Consider the following 21,532-nt stretch of genomic DNA (forward strand, 5'->3'; position numbering starts at 1 on the left):
AAAACCAATTCATGACCTGAGAAACATTGTGGACAGCTATCCGTGTGCGAAATGTCCCTCCTAAAACGAAATGCAGCAGTAGGAAGAGCCTCCCGAAGACATAGCCAGGCCAAAAATTTGTGCTTTTCCGGAACATGTTGACGCCAAAGCTAAAGCCCATTACCCCTATCCTCCCAACTAAACATCTTCTTATTGAGTCACAAATAACCACTACGAGTATCATAAACATTTGAAGCCGCACCAGTCCAACACCAATCGACCTCTGTACCAGCTTGAACATCCGGGTTGTAAGAGTTAATGTTGCTCCGCAGAGACTGATCTAGAGGAGAATATATATTCTCAAGGTTCCACTGTCCAAATGACCAAAGGTCCAAGATCCTGAGATCCGAATAAGAAATGTGAACATAATCCATCTCATGACACAGTCGCCCCTCTCTTCTCCATTTAGAAAACCAAAAGTTCTATTCCAAATCCCCAATGCACCAAATAAAACCTTCCTTTAGGATATCCCAAACTCGACATATACTCTTCCAAACATAAGATCCCCTTCCTCGAGACGACTAAAACAATGATCTTTAAAAGAATGGTATTTTTCCGTCAACAGTTGAACCCATAACTTGTCAGGATGGTGAAAAAGTTGCCAAACTAGCTTTCCAAGAAGAGCAATATTAGCACAAAAAGGATCTCTAATTCCCAGACTCCTAAACTTCTTAAGGGTGACCAACACCTTCCAGTTAACTAGATTCAAGCCTCTACCATAAGCTTGACTCTTCCATAGAAGGTTTCGCATAATGAATTCTATCTTATTAGTTACCCCTTTAGGGAAGAGGGATACTTGCATGTGGTAAGTAGGAATCGCAGTCACTACCGAATTGAGCAAACAGAGTCTGCCCGCCTTATTAAGTAATCTCCCTTTCCAGTTGGCTAGCCTTCCCCAAATCTTGTCCAGAACATCGTTGAAAGTTGCGCGTGTCACCCGAGAGTGATTATGGTTCACCCCTAAATACTTGCCCAAGTTCTGGACGAATTTGATGGAGGACACTCCAGTGAAAATCTCTTTTTTTGTCGCCGAAACATTCCTGGAGTATAGCGCTTAACCTTCATCCCAGAGGCTCTGCGGAAATTCTCCAAAGCTACCATCACAGTTTGAACTTGCTATTTTTCGGCTTTACAGAAAAGAAGCAAATCATCGGCAAACATCAAATGAGAAATTCTTGGACCCCCTCTAAAAATCGCAATCGGCTTCCACAAGCCCTATCAACTTGTTGATTAATAGAACAGGACAATCTCTCCATACACAACACAAATAGATACGGTGATATAGGATCTCTTTGCCTAAGACCCCTGCTCGAAGTGAAGCTATTTAATCTATCCCAATTCCAGAGGATAGACAATGAAGAAGCAGTGACACAATGCATAATCAGATTGACTGTCGGAGGAGGAAAGCCAAAACTCATAAGAGTTTGTTTCAGAAACCCCCAGTCCACTCTATCGTACGCTTTCTCCAGATCAATCTTAAAGGCTAGGGTGCCTTTTTTTTACTTTGTCTTATTCATGAAATGGAGAACCTCTTGTGCTACAATAATGTTGTCTGACGTTTCTCTCCCTAGGATAAACCCTCCTTGAAGGGGCCCAATAATCTCTTTGAGATGGGGACGAAGTCTATTGACCAAGACCTTCGTTATAACTTTGTAAACCACATTACAGAGACTGATAGGTCGGAAATCTTTTATGAAAACCGAATTTTCTACCTTCGGAATAAGAACCACAAGAGTTTTCATCATCTTTGGATCCATATCCAAACCAGAGAACGCATGATGAACTATAGTCCAAACATCAAAATCAACAATCTCCCAGTATTTTTTAAAGAAAAAAAAATCTAAAACCCATCAGGACCTAATGCCTTAAAAGAATACATACTGAAAATAGCTGACTTAACTTCTTCTAGAATAACTGGTGCTATGAGACTACAACAAACTTCATCATTCAAAAAAAGTAGCACAAATTACTAAAACAACTTAAATCTACATGCTCCGACTTGAATTCAGCTTCTCTTTTTAGGACTTCCGACTCAGTTAAGTACACATGAATGCTACAAAACAATAGAAGTAAAATGATATAAAAGGTACGATATTTACAATCATATTCATGTCATATATGTATTAGGTTATTATAAAAAAATAAGTCTGAGAGTCTAATAACACCGGAGAACACGGTCGGTGAATGAACCAATGTCTTGGTGTCTTCTACTTTTCTTTCTATGTTCTTTTTGTGAACTAAACAAAAAATTATTTATTTACCTTTCTTATTAATATTATTCTTTAAATTCCTGTATTTCTCTATCTTTGCTGGCTTCTTGCGCGTGGTGCTGTAAGTTTGGAGAGACTATGAAGATGAAACACTGAAGCTTCAAACTTCACAAACACAAAAACACTTCCTTCTTCTTCGCCCTTTCATCTTTTTTCTTTTCACGGCAACTTCAATGCGCGCTCTCTCTCTCTCTTTCTCTCTCCATTTTCTGCCACTTTACCGAGAAAATTTCGTTCAGGTAAACCGATTTTCTCACTTCTAGTTCTACTTGACTAGTGCCGGTCGCTACTTGTTAATACTCAACATTGCAATATTTTTTTATCTTCACTCTAGTCGCCCTATTTTCCACCGGAATTCCACTCGATTCCTACTTTTTCACTTTTTCTCCTTAGTTTTGAGCCTTTCGTTTTCGAGATTCTTTGTTGATTTCTTGCGCTGTTCAATCTGTGTGATGCTTTTGTTGCTTACCTCTGAAACTGTTGAGTTTGTTCTGAGATCATGTAAAGATTTTTTATTTTTTGCAATATTTTCGTCCGAATTATTAGTTATTTATAATTTGTTTTTTGAATATTATGTTTTTTTAAACCTTTTTGTACATTTATGTTATAGTTCATGCTTCCGCACAGACGCATTTAGAGCTCTTCACCTTTTCTATTTCTTTGTATTATTTTTATTTTTGTTCTTTTGGTGTCCGTAAAGTTAATTATCGAGCATAATAGGAAAAAGTTGCATTGAGTAAGATCGGATTTAAAAATCGGTATTCATTGATTGTGGGAACGGTTCACCGCTTAATTTTAGTGGTTATTTAACTCTAAATATCGCATCATTTCATCATTTGGTATTTTCGATTGAATTTTTATTTATATGATTTTGTTGGTAATGAACTATTAAATGTAGCCTTGTTACATATTAAGTATTCTGATTTCGACTTTGATTCCTACTAATTATGACTTTTTAATATCATTGACCACCTTATTATAAACACAAAATATTACATTGCTATATTTGATCAAATGAAATGGTGGTGGGCTGGGGAGGGCATTGACTACTGAATACTTATTTGTTATTTTCATTTTTGGTTTGAAGTAAGAACATTTTTCTTTTGTAAATTGCAGATAGAAAATATGAAAACTTTTTCTTTAAGGGTTGCTAGCCAATAAACAACCGAAGTCATGATCAACTTTCAAAACATGCTTCCAATCCAAGGCCTGGTGGTTGGTACTTGATATCAGTTAGGTAGTAGATTGAAACAAAGAAGCAGATCTTGCTGTGTTCGCATCAAGTATCTTCAATCATTTATGGTTTCTGCCTATTTGTGCTTCACTACTAAGGCAAGAAATTATGCAAAGGATAGTGATTAAGTCAACAGTGGTTTGCTGTCCTTATGACTAATACCGTGTTGGTGCAGGGCTGTTGCTTCATTCATAACATCATCAAAATGAAGAAATTGTATGGAGGAGTCTTAATTGCTTCATTGTTTATGCTGTTTATGCTTATGATCCTGCGATATGGGGTCATGAAAAATCCTATCAGTGAAGCTTATCCAACAATACCTGTCTCCCTTAATGTTAATGGTACTAATCCTCTAGAATGGATAAAACCTATGGCTCCTCCTGCTGTTCGCAATCCAGCTGTTACATCTCAAGTTATTTCTGCTGATATTTTAGTATCTAGCCTCTTTTTGGGGAGCAACTTTTCGAAAGAAGAGCAGCAAGCTCTGCAGACACGGAACCACTTGAAACACTTACTTGATCATGCTCAGGGTTTACCTAATGCAGTAGAAGCTATCAAGGAAGCTGCGGGTGTATGGAATAGTCTTATTTCTTCAGTTGAAGAGCAAAGACAAGGTTATGCAAATGATAGTTCTAGAACAAAAGAGAAACAGTGTCCCCATTTTCTTAACAATATGAGTTCCCCTGAACTCGGTAACGGTAGTTATGAACTGCAAGTACCCTGTGGACTGACACAGGGTTCTTCCATTACTGTAATTGGCATTCCAAATGGTCTTCTTGGCAATTTTCGGATTGACTTGACTGGAGAACCACTTCCTGGGGAGCCTGACCCCCCTATAATTTTGCACTATAATGTTAGGCTTCATGGTGACAAAATCACTGAAGATCCTGTAATTGTCCAAAACTCCTGGACAGCAGCTCATGATTGGGGAGGAGAGGAGCGTTGCCCATCACCCACTCCTGAAAAGGTTAAGAAAGGTGAAAATTCTGCTCTCACCATTGTTTCATCATCCATATGAATTCATTTCATTGTAATTGAAGTAAAGTTCTTGTCAAGATTCTGACAATTTTCTTAATATTTGATCCCCATAGCTAATAAGTAATAGCAAATGTTTGTCCAGTGATGGAGAAAGTGATATCCATGTCTAAAGTGACACACCATTTTCTCAAAAAAATTGATATCATAGTATGTTAAAAGATCTATCTATTTTATTTTCCCAGTCTTTTGCTTATTAATTAGTTCTTTATTGTCTGCTTGGTTTTTGCTAATGTAAGAATTATGTATGGAAAATAATTTGTAATTATCATTTTTGTTTTCCACTTTTTTTTTTTTAATTTGATGGGAATTTGGTGTTGATGTATAGATACCGGGGACTAGCATAATGGTCTGTGTTTTGCACATGAACATACATTAATTATGCTCAAGCATTTCTCATTCTTGCCTAGATCCTTCCTTGCCCTCCACATTAATTTCATGCTTCCCTTGCATTTTGGCAATACCTTGTCCTGCTTTTCTTCACCTAGACACTGCAACCTGTCCTGGATGTTTCTTCAGTCTTCACAATCATTTTCCTTTTCTCTGCTGCTAATATAGTTCCTTTAATCATTAAACATGTTTCACCTTTCATAATGATGTTGCCCACTAGCCCATCCCTACATGGCCCATCCTTATTGTAGTATATACTTGGCCTGACGACCTATTGAATTTCACAAGATTTTGCATTTCTATTATTAACTTCCATGGTTTGTTGTTGCTATTTCATTTGGCAGTTGATGACTTGGAAGAGTGCAATAAGATTGTAGGGAAGAACATAAGCCAACATTACATGGCTGGCATGCATTCCTACACTTCAAGGCAATCTTTAGCAACAGAAGAACACTCAAAACAGAGTAAATACTTTCCTTTTAAGCAAGGTTTACCTTTTGTTGCAACTCTTCGAGTGGGATCAGAGGGAATTCAGATGACAGTTGATGGAAAGCACATAACTTCATTCGCTTTCCGTGAAGTACTTTCTTTCACTCTTCCTTCTGAATCCTAACTTACCGAATACCAGTATTAATATGTTAACTGACTTATCTGGTTACATTCCAGACTTTGGAGCCATGGGTTGTCAATGAGATACGAATTTCAGGGGACATCAAGTTAATTTCTGTTCTTGCCAGTGGTCTGCCCACATCAGAGGATTCAGAGCATATTGTCGATCTAGAATCACTAAAAGCAAGTCCTGTATCAGCACAGACCCCATTAGATCTCTTCATTGGTGTCTTCTCTACTGCGAACAATTTCAAGCGTCGGATGGCTGTTAGAAGAACCTGGATGCAATACAATGCAGTTCGAACAAACAAATCAGCCGTGCGCTTCTTTGTTGGTTTGGTGGGTGTTCGTTGTCATTTTCTCACAAAAATTGTGGAGAATCATTTCAGTATATAAAAATTAAGGTTTCTCATCTATTGTGAATTGATCGTCAAACTTCAAAGTTGCCTATTTAATAAGCATATGCCATTTGGAAGTTGTTTCTATTCAAGCATGTCTTCTTGCTATTGTTTCTATTCAAGCATGTGAATTTTTTCCATAATTTCTCCTGTTTGGTTTGATGCACAGCACAAGAGCCAAATAGTAAATGAAGAACTATGGAAAGAAGCACAAACCTATGGAGACATACAGCTGATGCCATTTGTTGACTACTACAGTCTTATAACCTGGAAGTCTTTAGCTATTTGCATTTTTGGGGTAACGTCTAATATTTTTCTTTTAAGTTGGAGAGTCTCCCCAACTTCATTGACATGATCTCTTCAACAGACGGAGGTTGTTTCAGCAAAGTTTGTCATGAAGACAGACGACGATGCATTTGTTCGAGTAGATGAAGTGCTGGCATCTTTGAAAAGGATCAATGTGGCTCATGGTTTACTATATGGACTTATTAATTCAGATTCTAGACCACACCGAAGTACTGATAGCAAATGGTACATCAGCCCAGAGGTATGTTCTCCCTGAAAAATTGCATATCACGTCTGTGTTGTTTTTCGCTATCAGTTTCTGATCATAACATTCTATCTCGTATCGATGGTTATTATTACTGATGTAATATGCAGTACCTTAATGACATGGCTTTCTTTATACATAGATCTTTGTTGGATGTAATTGTCTATGACTATGTGCAAGTATATATTTCATTTAGCATTGATAGATAGATGTTTGTCACTTATCATATGCTTGGTGTTCAGAAAGTGATTATCGGAATACTTGGTTGAGTTCTCAAACTCGAAGAAACTTAATATTTGCTTAGAAATTAAAAAAAAAATATATGCTATTCATTGCCTTTTTCCTGGCCTGATTATGAGAATACTTGTTGTCTATTTTGTTTACTTTCATCTAAGTATCTATCTTGTTGGCTGTTGTGCTAAAGGAGTGGAGTGAAGCAACTTATCCTTCTTGGGCACACGGTCCTGGCTACGTTATCTCAAATGATATAGCAAGGACAGTGTACAAGAAATACAGAGATGGTCATTTAAAGGTAGTATATAATTAAATCTATAACTTGTTAAAAGCTACATGAAAATTGTGTTTGATTTCAAACGTATTGGTGACATATGTGAACACTAAATTTCATCATTGTGTGGCAGATGTTTAAACTAGAAGACGTTGCAATGGGAATATGGATTGCAGACATGAAGAAGGAAGGTCTAGAAGTTCGGTATGAGAATGAAGGCAGAGTCTATAATGAAGGTTGCAAGGAGGGTTATGTGGTTGCTCATTACCAAGGTCCTAGGGAGCTGCTATGTTTGTGGCAGAAACTTCAGGAAGGAAAAGGTGCCAAATGTTGTGGTGATAGATGACTGCTTGCACGAATGAATTTTTTCCCCGGAGTTTATAATCTCAATTGGAAAATTCACTTGACGATGTTAAGTGTAGATTTTCGCCATTGATTTAGTTGTCTCATGGGATCACACCAGAATTGACCTAAGTCAATGGTCGAAATTTACGCTTAATATGGTTAAATGATGATTCTAATTGAGAGAATCCATTTTGTTTTTCCCACTTTGGATGGCATAGGCGACGAGTTTGTATGATAATTACTAATTAGTGTAGTTAGTCTAGCTCGAAATTACTGAAAATGGTCAATATTAGGGTTTATCTTTTTAGTCATAGATTTGTTCATTTTAGATGTGATCTTTGTTTGTTACCTGTAGGAAGAGGTTTGTATAGAAGCGCCAAATCAAAAATAGGTAAATTAGGTTTCTTCGCATTAGAATCAATTTTTTTAACGGTTACACCTCATTGTAGAAAGAAACTCCTATTTTTTAATCTTACTGGAAGTCGTCGTGCCATGTAGCAATCTTACATCTTTATTTTTTTATTTTTATTTTTTGGTCAGGCAATCTTACATATGAAGTAAGTGGATAATCTTGTCCGAGTAACACGTTGCTCTAACCCAGCAAAGATTTTAATATAAAAAAGGAATGCTCATCTTTTGATAGCATCTGAGTATATCTGTGACATTAATTAATGTTATATAAACTAACGCTACTAGTTACCAGGTTCACAACATTCTTTGGAATACGGTAATACTTATTAATGACACCATATGACATGATAAAATATAACTAAATCCTCGTAATGGTTCTCCAGATTCAGCTCGTGTACCGATTTATCCCGAGATTCTAATTGCACTATTTATGTCCTTCAGATTACGTTCCGGACAACATAATGGTCCTTTGGTGAATTTTCAGCGTGACTCAGCGATAGCATTGCTTACGTGGCACAACCACTGCCACGTTGGACGTCAGAGTGTACAGATGACGTGGATTGTATTGTAAAATTCCCCAATATAGTTCCTGTCTTCATTTTTAAATCCTAAAATTTCGTTGGCCTCCCCTCAATTTGGTTCTCTCCATCAACGTCTCCTTCTGCATCAACGTCTTTATTGAATTGATGTTTTTTATTCTAAAAATCCTTTCAAACATGAATCATTATCATAAAAACAGGAATAACAACTATGTATGCTTTTGCTATGAACCAGCTCAGTGGTTTTGATTAGAGCTAATACTTCTTTCTGACTACTCATTCCTGTTTTTATGATAATGATTCATGTTTGAAATGATTTTTAGAATAAAAAACATCAATTCAATGAAGACGTTGAAGCAGAAGGAGACGTTAATGGAGAGAACCAGATTGAGGGGAGGCCAACGAAGTTTTAGGGTTTAAAAATGAAGATAGGGATTACATTGGAAAATTTTACAATACAATCCAACGTGGTAGTGGCTGTGCCACATAAGCAACGCTGTCGCTGAGTCACGCCAGAAATTCACCAAAAGACCATTATGTTGCCCGGAGCACAATCTGGAGGACATAAATAGTGCAATTGAAATCTTAGGGGCTAAATCGGTGCACGGACTGAATCTGGGACCATTATGGAGATTTAGTCGATAAAATATATTGTCAATAATGTTTAATATTTTAATCTAAGTAGACATGAGGCTTGTTCTAGGCTATTTGTACATTACTGTTTTGATTTAGATTCTTTTTGTAAAACATTATGAATTATTTACTAAAACTATTCAAACAATTTTTTTTCCAACCTCTCGTTTTAAGGAGGGGAAAGGAAGAAAATAATTATGCCATAAAGTATGTTCGATTGAGTACTAAGGGGGGTTTTATGGAAGGTTTTAAAAAAGGAGAGTAAGGATCGTATATATTCGTGCAATTAAAGACATGTATGATGGGGCCACAACTAGTGTGAAGATTCAAGGTGGTGTGACAGAGGAATTTTCTATTGGTATAGGATTACACTAGGGATCATCCTTAAGTCCATACATTTTCACATTAGTCTTGGAAGTACTCACAGAGCACATCCAAGAGCCTGTGACATGGTGCATGCTTTTTGCCGATGATATCGTCCTTATGGGAGAGTCAATGGAAGACCTAAATAAGAAGTTGGAGTTATGGAGAGAAACTCTAGAAGTGTATGGTCTGCGCATAAGCCGTAGCAAGACGGAATATATGGAATATAAGTTCAGTTTGAAAAGGGAAAACCCTAATATAGAGGTGAAGATTGGAGAAAACAGCCTACGAAAAGTTAAAAGTTTTAAGTATCTTGGGTGCATACAGGATAATGGAGAGATTGAACAGGATATAAATCATAGAATCCAAGCAGGTTGGTCAAAATGGCGGAGTGCATCTGGTTTTATATGCGACAAAAAAGTGCCTTTAAAATTTAAAGGTAAATTCTATCGCACCGCTATAAGACCGGTTATGCTTTATGGTACGGAGTGTTGGGCGGCTAAAGGGGAGCACGAACATAAGCTGAGTGTGGCAGAGATGAAGATGTTGAGATGGATTAGTGGTCATACGCGATTGGATAAAATAAGGAACGAAGATATAAGGGAGAGAGTTGGAGTAGCACTCATTGTGGAAAAGATGGTTGAATCACATTTCAGGTGATTTGGACATGTGAGAAGAAGACCGATAGAACATCCAGTCAGGAGGGTGGATGAGATGGAAGATGGACAAGGGGCGAAAGGCAGAGGAAGACATAAGAAAACCATCCATGAGGTAGTCAAATGAGATCTACATGTAAACGGTCTCTCTGTAGACATAATACATGACAGAGCACAATGGCGTCATTTGATTCATGTAGCTGACCCCACTTAGTGGGACAAGACTTTGTTGTTGTTGTTGTAGCTTATCTATAAAATTTGCACTCTGTTTTTACTTCCAAACAAGCACACCATAAGATTTTGTTTAAAGTAAACCATCCAAATAGTATTTGAAAATTTACATCATTAACAAAAATAATTCCCAAAAATTTTAATAATAAATAAATTTTTGAAAAATTTAAAAATACGATTAAAAAAATTAGATATTAAATATATGTTCTAAAAAACTTTTTGTCAGTGTTTCAATCTTTCAAGTACTAAATTGACAGTTAGCTTTGATATTTATAATGTGCAGTTTGCCTTCAAAGATTTGATGATCTTTCAGTCTGCCCTTGTAATTTATAAGGTGCATAATGTGAGTTTTGGCAACGTCGGTTTGGTGGCCATTCGTGCTTAGTGTGTCTGTTATGTTTTTTGTGGTCGGTAGCTTAGTCTCTGCTTTAAGCCCTCGATTTGAAACATTGATGAGCGACATGAACAAAGATTGAGGTCCTAGCTGAGTGTATCTTGAGGTGGTTAGTTTGAGTGTTTAACACTGAGCTATCTTGTCCAGGCGGTGGACGTGCATTACATAATGTAAAACAATGTGAATCAGAAATGAAAATGACTTTTAAGTTCCTTCTACTTTTCACTAATGACTAATCACCTGATGAGATTACAACCTACTACTCTGAAAAAGTGATAATGTCTACATAGAAAAGCATTGACTCCAGTGGATTGTAAATTTGACAAGGGATCAAGCTTTCAGAGGCAGACCTATCCCCGCAAGAATCCATAACTGGAAATGGCAATCTCAAAGGCTTCCAACCTTTGTCCACGGTAAAGTCCATTGCGATCATAGGACGATATTTCATTTATGTTGAGGTCTGTACAGGCTTTGACAAGTGCCTCCCCAACACGTTTAGCAGCTTCCTATAAGTATGTTACACCATAATAAAAGGGGGAAAAGAAACCATCCAAAGAAAAGCAGGTGAGCAAAAACTCAAGATTATTTTAGAAAGGTGGAAGCTTACCAACACATGTCGATAAGAAGTGGTGGACTACTTACAGAAGTGCTGCATGGGGGATTTCGAATCGATTTCTGCAGTGTACTTGCATAGAACAAACACTTCTTATTCTTGTCATCTACAAGCATTGCATACAATTGCTTATCTGAGCAAAATACTGAAAGCCTTGGATTTCTAGCAGTTCCATTGAACTGAGAAGGGAGAAAAATAGGATCGTATTAGTAGTAAAGAAGGCAAGGGATAGCAGTCAGCCGTTAGCATTAAAGTGCCATGTGACTGAAGAAACAATGATGCAGCATTTTGTTACCTGTAACCATGCAAGTAAAACATAACATATATAGTATTTAAATCTATAGACAAAATGATAGTACTAATGGAAAAGGAATGGAATTTATACTGCAAATTTACCAAAAATCTTCGACTATAAGTGGGGGAATGAAAAAAGGAATAACAAGATTTGCCAAGAGTCTAAGTAGAATAAGGTAAAGGAAATATCAAATCTGCAGATCCGATGAAAATATAAATGAGTTTACAGAAAACCTTAAAATCATGCCAAAGGCACAAGGAGTAAACAGATAATAAGGTATAGTAAAGGGTGGAGATATCACAAACAGAAAGTGCAATCAAGAAAGCTATTTTTTCTCAGCATGAATATAAGTTAGACCTTTTTCTGAATCCTTCTGTTCCGAAGTTTTGGACTTTCTGTTCTAGCATTTGCTCTAGCTTCAACCACTAATGGCTTCTTAGTTAACCCTGAAAGAAAAGTCAAAGCTCACATCAGTTAATATCCAAAGTTACATGAAATATAGTATAAATGTTAAGATACCAGAGACGATTATATTCCACTGAGCAAGACACTAAAATAAGACACAACATATTTAAGAAGGAAACAAAAACTCGGTTCAGAAGAACTTACGTGAGGAATTACTTCTACTTTGTGTCTGGAAGCAAATAAACTGTGTCGTTGGATGGATTCCGAAGACAGAAGAATTCTTGAACTGTAGCACTGGCACATTCAATTGATCCATGTTGTACAAGTCTTAGGCACTGTGAAAATCAAAACCTGTGTTACAGATACATAAGCAAGGGTGAATTTCTTAGAGGCATTTTAACAAACACTAAGTGTGCAGGTTTCGTTAGATAAGAAAGTTTTATTATTAGTATGTTTGCCATTCACGATAACAGTAGACAGCCCTATATTTGAATTCAAACATCAAAATGGCAATTAAATACAAACAATGCTATTTCAATTCAATCTTTAAAGTAGCAAGAGAACAAATTGTACCGTAGGCTTTGGTAGTGTAACATCCAAAACAAGGTGTTACAAGAAATTGTGCCAGAGAAACACACGTATCTCCTTATGGGTTGTACATTCAAGAAGCTCCAACAATAATTCTAATCCTATAAGATTTATCAGCAAGTTGAGTGAAAATGTTTCAAAGCACTGCTAGATGGAAGCTTATTATACCATTGTTGTCAATGAAGATAGTTCCAAAATCATCAATAGAACGTAAAATGAGCAAGAGCAAGAGCTATAGAACACCCTTTTTCGTTGAAATTATACATTATAAATGGAGAGAACAGAGAAATAGTTCTATCTATAAACCTTAACAAGCAACTAATAACTGAAATGGGAGGCAGAGGGGCTGTGAGAGGTGAGTACTCCAGGGGTAGTACGAGAGGAGTACAATTAACACCAAAGGATCCTAGAATTTGGAATCGGGAGGCATATCATCGTTTGGAAAATGATTCATTCTCTGTGTTTGTGGATAATCTACCGGCTGATATCTCAAGGAGGGAGCTGTATCACTTATTTTGTTGGACGGGAAGAATTAACGACATATATCTTGGCCGGAAACGAAAGAGTGGTGTGATCTATTTATTTGCCTTTGTTCGGTACACGACAAAAGGGGGCGCTCTCAAGGCGATTGCAGAAATGAACCAGTGGAGATTACGGGGGAAGGTAATTACCGTCGGGGAAGCTAAGTATCGAAGACAATTTCAGATGGGTGGCACAGTGCCGAAGGAAATAACAAGTCCCATTGGCGGTGAAGCAGTGGATTCTTATCAGGGGAATGGGGTGGATGCGGCCAAAGCTATGAAGGAACAGCCAGTGCGAGACCATAAGAATGCCACAGAGGGGAGTGGACCTGTGAAAAGAATTGATGTGCCGGTAGTCGAAGCAAATATGGAATGGTTGGCGAGGAGTTTAGTGGGGCACACGTTACACCCAGTGGACCTCAGATCAGTGAAGACGGTGGTGTCTAAAAATCTGCCCAACATTGTGGATGTTAGGGAGATCGGGCCGTGCAAAGTGCTGGTAATATTTGATACTGTGCAGCATGCGGAGGGAGTGTTTACATTCAAGATGGATAATTTGTTGCAAGTATTCCATAGGATCTCGCGTTGGGAGGAAGCGGAACGGTGTATTACTCGACGAGCGTGGCTGGAGTGCTACGGAATTCCTTTACATGCATGGGCGCCGGAAACGTTCAAGAGAATAGGAGGGCAGTGGGGCAACGTGGTCTAGTGTGATGTAATGACGGGGGAAGGAGCATCGTTTGAAGCAGGGAGGATTCAAGTTGAGACGGGGGTATTCGATGTAATCCGAGAATGGATGCAAATTGTTGTTGGGAAGACGGTGTTTGAGATCTTTGTGAAGGAGGTAGAACCACAGGAGGGCGGTGCGGTCAGCATGGGGAGAAGCAGAAGTGTCTATGCGAAGAATGAAGTTTCTGGCACCGCTGGCACGGCCATGAAGAAGGGGGAGGGTAGTTGGGACCCGGCGGCGGAACTGGTTACTGGTAGGCCTACGGAGGCTGAGCACGGTGAGGACAGAATAGTAATCTCTGATGTGTTATTGAATGATGTGGACGTTGCCTTTTTGAAATTCAAAAAGGATACGGTTGTACCGGATACTGCTAGTACCAAGGACGGTGAAATAGCGGGTCTGAAGGGATTTGAGATAGTTTATGAGGGGGAGTCGGAGAATACAGTCACGCAAGTATGGGGAGGGGTGGGAGGAGTTCATGCAAAGTGGGCTGCCCATCCGGATTGGGACCAAGCTGGGACACGGTTGGAGTATTGTAACAGTATGGGCTTGCATTCAATTGGCCCAACACCAACTAAGAACGGAGGGGGGAGGCTGACCGTAAGGGACATGAGTATTGAGAGGGAGCCTGTTGTTGGGCTGGGCCAGGATGGCCTCCTAACTAAAACGGCGTATGGTTTTCTTTCCATTGGAGGCCACGACGGGTCGGGCGGCCTGAGGATCCGGAGGGATCCACGGGAGCTGTTTGAAGCGGCGCCGATGGAAGGTTTGCGAGGGCTGGGGTGCTCACCAACGGAGAAGGATCCTGAGGCGAGAGGGTTGCCGCTTAAACTCGGGGACCCGTCGGTGGATAAGAACCCGGAACTAGAGGAGATGGTGGGGGGCGGAGGACCGATCGATGGGGTGGGAGTTGAGCTTGATGGGGGAAGGGTTGCGCAGGAGGGGACGGGAATCAGGGCGGCAGTCCACCGGCAGGAGCAAGGGGCGCAGGATGGGATAAGTGAGGCCGGCTTGCACGATGAGGGATCCCAAGCGGGATTGAGCTGCCTAATGGGGAAGGATGGTACCTCGGGAGCACAGGGAAACGCAGTGAGGGACGTCCCGGAGGTGGCTGCCTGTGGCAATGCCCGGGGGGCAGGAGCAGGGGCTAGGCTGGGCACAGTTAGCCATTTAGAAGGCGAGGGGACACAGGAAGAGCAGCGCCAGGAGAATCAAGCAACCTGGGCATTGGCTGTGGAATCAGGAGCGGTTTTATGCGATGAGGAAGAAGATATTATGGCGATTTTGCAAGCACAAAATGAAGAAATAGCAGCTAAGAGAAAACTGGCGAAGCAAAAGGAAAAGGCGAGAAGGAGTCGACCAAAAAATAAAAATAAGGTGAGCAAATCTTTATTTAAATGATTGTGAGCTGTTGGAATATTAGGGGGTGGAGGGGGGACGGTAAATTAAGCATGCTGAAATCTTTGAAAAATAAATATAATTTGAACATGTTGGGATTGCTTGAAACAAAAAAAGAAGTGATTACTAAATATGAGGTCGCAAGGCTTTGGGGATCTAGTACTGCTGGTTGGGAGTTTGTGGAATCTGCAGGAATGGCGGGGGGTCTGCTATTAATTTGGGATGAAGGAGTGTTTCAAGTAGATCAAAGGTATAAAGGTGAGAGGTGGCTGTGTGTTGAAGGCGTTTTAACAAAGACCAACTTCCGATGTGCTTTCTGTTTGGTGTACGGGGCGCATGGGAGGGAGGCAAAGAGGGGGGTGTGGGAGGAACTGAGCTATGTGGCGGGGTTGTGTCAGATTCCTTTCTGTTTTCTCGGAGACTTTAATGAAATTTTACAAGTAGAGGATCGTAAAAGAGCTACTAGCTTGATGGCGTCATCGGAGGAATTTAAGGAATGGGTGCGAGACATGCAGTTGATAGATTTGCCTCTTACTGATAGGAAGTATACATGGTTTAGGGGTCGTTCCTGTAGTCGGATTGATAGGGTGATGGTTAATGTTGAATGGACTGAGGTGTTTCCGGATATTAGGATTAAGGGTGGCCCAAGGGGATTGTCTGATCACTGCCCAGTGATCATGGAACTAACAAGAGTAACGGGGCCCCCTAGACCATTCAGAAGTTTAGACGCCTGGTTTACGCATGAGGGATTTCTGAGAATGGTGAAGGATGAGTGGCGAAGCCTCGGAGAAACGCAGTTCCTGTGCAAGCTGAGGGCTCTAGCAATACAACTGCGGCAATGGCACAAGGATAACTTTCGGGACATGGATAAGAGACTCATGAGGTTTGAGGAGGAGCTCACCAAGCTGGACAATTCAGTCAGTGATGGAGTTTATGATGGTACAACGGAGGCTAGAAGGAAGGCGCTTGTGAGCTTTTGTTCAAAATGGTATATTAGAAAGGAAAAGCACTGGAAACAGATATCTCGGTCTAAGCATGCTGCAAACATGGATAGGAATACCAGATACTTTCATAACATTGCTTCGGCCAGAAGACGGAATAACAGGATTGATGCTCTGATGTTACATGGAAGACTTGTGCGGAATCAGGCGAGAATAAAAGGTGCGATTAGAGGGTTCTACAAGGATTTATATCGACAGGAATATGTTCCGAGGATTGGAATCAGAGATGGGTTAGTAAAGTGTATCCATAGGGATGAGGCTAAAGCTTTAGAAGTGATGCCGACGGATGAGGAAATCAAGGAGGCCGTGTGGGACTGCGAATCTTCCAAGGCCCCAGGGAGTGATGGGTTTAACATGAACTTCATAAAGAAATGCTGGGATGACATTGGGCCGGAATTCACTGCTGCGGTAATGGGGTTCTTTCATCTATACAAGATGCCGAAGGCGGTAGCAGACAAGCTGATTACTTTACAACGGAACTTTATGTGGTGCAGGGAGAACGGGAACTATGGTATACCTATGGTAAAGTGGGAGATAGTTCAGGCTCCAAAAAAGGTTGGGGGATTGGGGGCTGGTGATGCAGTGCTGAGAAACACAACGCTTCTGTTTAAGTGGTGGTGGAGGTTTTCAAAGGAGGATTGCCCGCTGTGGAAGAAGATTGTGTGTTCGTATAATAAGTTGAACCCGGATGTCATGTTAGCAACTCAGCCTTTACCAGTAAAGGGTGGCCCTTGGAAGGACATATGTCAGCTGAATATAAAAGAACCGCGGATTCGTGATAAAGTGGTAAGTGGACTGGCAATGGAAGTAGGCAATGGTATGCAGACTCGATTTTGGGAAGATAACTGGGTTCAAGGTGGTACTCTGAAAGGAAGTCATCCGAGACTCTACTCTATTTCCAGTCAGCAAGGACTTGTCATCGGGGAGTGTGGTTTTTGGGATGGGCTTGATTGGATTTGGAATTTTCAATGGAGGAGGGCACTGTTCCAATGGGAGCTGGAGCTTGTCAATCAACTGCATGAGAGGTTAAGGCCAGTGAGGTTGTCATCAGGTAGGGAGGACAATGTGGTGTGGAAGTTTGAAAATAAAGGTATTTTCTCTACTAGTTCTGTGATCCAGGCTATACAAGCGGAGACATTATCAGCTGAGATAACGAGTTATAGCTTCACGAGTTCCATTTGGAAAGGTTTCGTTCCTCCGAGAATTGAGCTCTTTGGGTGGTTTGTGCTAGTGGGTAGAGTTAACACCAAGGAGCGGCTGACTAAACTAGGAGTCAACATTCTGGGGGATAGTATGTGTGTACTGTGTACCAAGGAATTAGAATCTGTTGAGCATTTATTCCTTAGGTGTGAGGTAACATGGCAGGTGTGGTGTAAGTGGCTGAGGTTACTAGGAAGGGAGTGGGTGATTCCCGGAACTGTTAAAGAAATGTTTGAGAGTTGGCATGGAATGCATAATAGACAACAGGGGAAGAAGATGTGGATGTCAGTGTTCTTTGCAGTGATTTGGAACATCTGGTTGGAACGGAATGCACGAATCTTCAAGAATGCAAGAGCAAGCCTGGAGGTCATACACACAAGGACGTTGATGAGCTACACGGAATGGAGTGGTGGTGATCCTAGGGGAGGATGAGAGTACTGGGGATAGTAGGGGTTGGTTTATTTGTTGGTAGCTGGTTATGTGTCTTCTTCTTTCTTTTATTTGCTCCACTTTAATGTGTTGAGTTTCCTTTGTTTCAAAAAAAAAAACAAGCAACTAAAGTATCATAAAGGATTAAAGAACATTATAAATAAGTTAAAAAGCAAATCAACATACTGGAGCTTTGAAATTTTTGTCCTAAAGTTTGTGAAACCACCAGCTTTAAATAATGTCAGTGTCATTTGGTACAAATAATATACAAGACAAAAGGTCACCAACACACGATGCAAAAATTTATAGTGTAACATTATTTTGATTCGAATACAAATTTAAACTTAAGATGAATGAGCAATCAAAGCTGTACTTTGACATGAAATTCATAGTCTTTATTCAGAAAAATATGTTTCGACTGTATAAACTACCAATGCCAACCTCCCAAGAGTAAAAGCTGACATTTCCTAAAACTGTGAATCTGAAGACTTAAGCATACAACTAATTGCTGAATAGCCCCTCTTTGAGAAATGTGAACCTTCATGAGCAATATGTATCATTTGCAACAAACAGACCCAGGAAAAAGGCTGCTTCTTTCGTACTTTCCAAAAAAATTAGCAATGCCTAAATTATGTTAGCAATAAGAAAATTAATAATAATTATTATTTTAAAAATACAGATCGCGTGGAGGGTAGGTTAGCAAAGGCTGTGGGATACAACGGTGTGATTGGTATTAGTTAGAAATTCTCTAAGTTTACGATTTATGGTTTAAGTTATATATTTTGTTAAACTTGAATATTTGTATTGATGTGAAGTCCTAGAATGATTTTCAAATTTGGTTTGGAACTTTTGGTTTAAATGATTTGGTTTTGAAATTAGGTTGAAACTCATAGATTAAATGATATGGTTTACAAAAAAAGTGAGTTCTATGATTTTGTTAATTTGTGAATTTGGTTTGTAATTTAACTCATCGAAAGGGATTCAAATTGAAAAGCTATGATTTAAGGATTTTAATGAATTTAAGAAAAATCATGATTTAAAGTAATTGATTTAAGAATAAATGATTTTTGAGTCTTTTGAGAAAGTCTAGACATTGAATTGGTTTAGATTGAACTTGTTTTAATGGTTTTGGAAAATGTTACAAAAGCAGTATTTGGTTTAAAGAAAAAATTTCTGTTCAATGTAGTGGAGTAATTCAAGTTATTAGTGACAAATAATCAGAATGACGTAGAGGAAGGTGAGAGGGAACATCGACACGGTAGAACTATGGTGGACGAGAGGATTTGACGACTTATTTGATTTGACAACGTTGGTGGTAGAACACTTCATGGAGGATATATCACGCGATTCAAATTTTGGAGACAAAATTCCTAATTAGGAGGGGAGATTGTAAGAACTGAAATAATCGCTTTAATAAAATAATAATTTAACTGCCCAGAATAGGTTTGAAAATATAGAAATGATATTTTGAAAATAAAAAGGTGAAATTTAAATTCAATGAATTTTTTCTGAGTAGGAAAATGTATTTTTTGTGAAAAGTTTTCATAAGAATGCGTACCAGTGCTTAAGGTAGTGATGACTGGAATTCACACCCCATTCAAAATTGGTGAATCCGTTCTTTGGCAAGCGCAACAAAATTAACGTCAAGTAATAACCTACAGTGGAGTGGGATCGTATCCACAGAGATTGGCAAATTCGAGCAGTTTTAATCGATTGATGAATTAGTCAAGCGGATCAATAGAATTATAGAGTGCAGAATTGTAAATGACATAAATGGAAATGATTAGAATATAAAGAAAAGCAATAAAGTGCAGAAATATAAATGGCAGAAAGTAAAGTGCAGAATCATAAATGACTTGAATGTAAATGGGAATGGGGAATTACTGAATGTAAAATTAAGCTATAAAGAAATGGATAGATAAGAATGGAGAAATTCATTGAGATTGGGAGATGTTGTCTCTTTGGATCAAATCTAGCTTATATCCTCTTCAATCATGCAACTCATTGACCTCTTGGCAATCATGATTGATTGAGCCCCAATCTCTTGGTGACTCAATCTCTCAGATCTTGGTCAATAGCCAATTCCTTGGTCTAATTGCTCATGAAGAGAGATATGCTTGGTCCCTGATTATACCACACACCATCATAGGTCCAAGTAGAGGGAGGATTATATGTCACATATCCAAACACCAAAACCCAGATTCTACTCAAGTGTGAGAAGGGATTTCAAGCATGGTTTCATGTTTCCTTTCCCAAGGTTCCCATGAAACCTAATTGCATTCAATCTCTTTCTCAAGATAATTGAACACTAAGCATTAAGAACGAAATTCCTTCTAGAAAATCAAAGAGAAGATGAAGAGAAGAAGGATTTCACTATCATTCATCCATCAAGTACAAGAGAGCTCCCTCCCTCAATGAGAGGGAAGTTAGCTACTAATACCTCAAAAGGTACTCAAAAGTGAAGTGTAAAAGTGGATCTAAAACTGACTGCTTAACCCCCTTCTTCAGTACTCCTTGGGGGTATTTATACTACTCCTAGTAAAATAAAAGAATTACAAAAGTGAAAAAGGAAAATTACATTTTGGAGGGAAAAGAAAACACTCAATAAGCATGACTTCTCAGCTGGCGTGTGGCTGGCGTGCCTCTGACGTGTCACGTGCTCCTCATTTCCAGTTTGGCGTGCCACGCCTAATCCTTCAAGTGGCACGCTCGTCCCTCTTTCAACCTTGGCGTGCCACGCCTTCGAGCTCAAGTGGCACGCCATAGTAGATTTCTTGTGTTGCCGTGCCATGCCTTCGAACTCAAGTGGCACGCCCCTTGCCTTTCTCACTTCTCTTTGCCTCTGGAAACTTGTACTGGCGTGCCACGCCCAAGGTCTGGCGTGCCACGCCCTTGCTTTATGCTTGGCTAGGCTTCTCTGGAAAGTTGAACTAGCATGGCACGCCCAGGGTCTGGCGTGCCACGCCCCTCTTGTGAGTGAGTGGTTGCTCTGTTTGGCGTGCCACGCTGAAAGAACTGAAGATTGATGGTTTAGAAGTTATAGTTAACTCTCGTTGCAAGTATAGTTACTAAACCAAGCAATCAACCTTTCTTACAAACGTTTTGGTTGTCACAAGTAACAAACTCCTAAATAAATTGATAACCGAAGTATTCAAACCTCGGGTCGTCTTCTCAAGGAACTGCATGGAAGTATGTTCTTATTATTGGTTATGAAGATTGTAAATTGGGGTTTCGAAGGTGAGGAACAAGTAATTTAAATTGCAATTAAAGTAAGTAAAAGACTGTAATTTAAATAAATAACTGTAAAACACATTTTCGGCAAGGTATGAGAAATTAGAAGTCCTATCCTAGTTATCCTTATCAATGATGATGAAAATTGAATCTTAATTCCACTTAGTTAACCTTTGCTAGAGCAAGGGAAGGTCAAGTCTAATCCTATTTATTTCCTAAGAAAAGATTGGGATTATTGAAGTTCAGTTCAATTAGCAAAGAAAATGATTATCAATTATATTGAGCTAAGATAACTCCTGAGTTACTGATTTCTTAACCAAGACCAAAAGGGAAAAATAAATAAATCTACTGGAATAAAAATATCTTCAAATTGGGAATAACAGTAACACAAAACATAAATAGCAATATTAAACTGAAATACCTCAAATAACATTAATTCAAAGAGTAATCTGTAACATAGAAGAATTCATAATTAAATTGAAAATTGAGAAAAAAAGGAATATTGAACCTGGTAAA

At 39.2% G+C, this 21,532-nt stretch overlaps 2 protein-coding genes across 8 annotated transcripts; one reads left to right on the forward strand and one right to left on the reverse strand.

Moving 5' to 3' along the window:
• On the forward strand, nt 2,264-7,889 carry LOC107643658 (beta-1,3-galactosyltransferase GALT1). Of its 5 annotated transcripts, XM_016347364.2 has the most exons (10): nt 2,275-2,548; nt 2,703-2,810; nt 3,426-3,641; nt 3,719-4,520; nt 5,313-5,548; nt 5,635-5,916; nt 6,145-6,273; nt 6,343-6,522; nt 6,950-7,057; nt 7,167-7,889. In XM_016347364.2, the coding sequence occupies exons 3-10, from the start codon at nt 3,609-3,611 to the stop codon at nt 7,377-7,379; spliced, it is 1,983 nt and encodes a 660-aa protein (XP_016202850.1). In that variant the 5' UTR covers nt 2,275-2,548; nt 2,703-2,810; nt 3,426-3,608; the 3' UTR covers nt 7,380-7,889. The 5 variants fall into 5 exon arrangements, with proteins under 5 accessions (XP_020979585.1, XP_020979584.1, XP_016202850.1 ...); XM_016347363.2 differs by lacking the exon at nt 2,703-2,810; XM_021123925.1 differs by lacking the exons at nt 2,703-2,810; nt 3,426-3,641 and having other exon boundaries at nt 2,274-2,548.
• On the reverse strand, nt 10,725-12,833 carry LOC107643659 (50S ribosomal protein L18). Of its 3 annotated transcripts, none has more exons than XM_016347368.2 (5): nt 12,492-12,833; nt 12,123-12,269; nt 11,871-11,959; nt 11,248-11,397; nt 10,725-11,111 (listed from the first exon to the last, which is right to left on the reverse strand). In XM_016347368.2, exons 2-5 carry the CDS (start codon nt 12,232-12,234, stop codon nt 10,956-10,958), a joined length of 507 nt encoding a protein of 168 aa, XP_016202854.1. In that variant the 5' UTR covers nt 12,235-12,269; nt 12,492-12,833; the 3' UTR covers nt 10,725-10,955. The 3 variants fall into 3 exon arrangements, with proteins under 3 accessions (XP_016202854.1, XP_016202855.1, XP_020979587.1); XM_016347369.2 differs by having other exon boundaries at nt 12,123-12,253; nt 12,492-12,779; XM_021123928.1 differs by having other exon boundaries at nt 10,808-11,111; nt 11,213-11,397.

Source organism: Arachis ipaensis, chromosome B05 (genome assembly GCF_000816755.2).
Source record: "Arachis ipaensis cultivar K30076 chromosome B05, Araip1.1, whole genome shotgun sequence".
NCBI lineage: Eukaryota > Viridiplantae > Streptophyta > Magnoliopsida > Fabales > Fabaceae > Arachis > Arachis ipaensis.

What these genes read in the sequence shown, in the direction of transcription:
- LOC107643658 (XM_021123925.1), top strand. Translation starts at nt 2,483, where the DNA reads ATGCGCGCTCTCTCTCTCTCTTTCTCTCTCCATTTTCTGCCACTTTAC. An exon ending in TCCTGAAAAGGTTAAGAAAG is followed by an intron (nt 4,521 to 5,312) that starts GTGAAAATTCTG and finishes TTCATTTGGCAG; the next exon opens with TTGATGACTTGGAAGAGTGC. An exon ending in TAGCTATTTGCATTTTTGGG is followed by an intron (nt 6,274 to 6,342) that starts GTAACGTCTAAT and finishes TCTCTTCAACAG; the next exon opens with ACGGAGGTTGTTTCAGCAAA.
- LOC107643659 (XM_016347368.2), bottom strand. Translation starts at nt 12,234, where the DNA reads ATGGATCAATTGAATGTGCCAGTGCTACAGTTCAAGAATTCTTCTGTC. An exon ending in ACAGAAGGATTCAGAAAAAG is followed by an intron (nt 11,398 to 11,870) that starts GTCTAACTTATA and finishes CTCCCTTCTCAG; the next exon opens with TTCAATGGAACTGCTAGAAA. An exon ending in ATCCCCCATGCAGCACTTCT is followed by an intron (nt 11,112 to 11,247) that starts GTAAGTAGTCCA and finishes ACATACTTATAG; the next exon opens with GAAGCTGCTAAACGTGTTGG.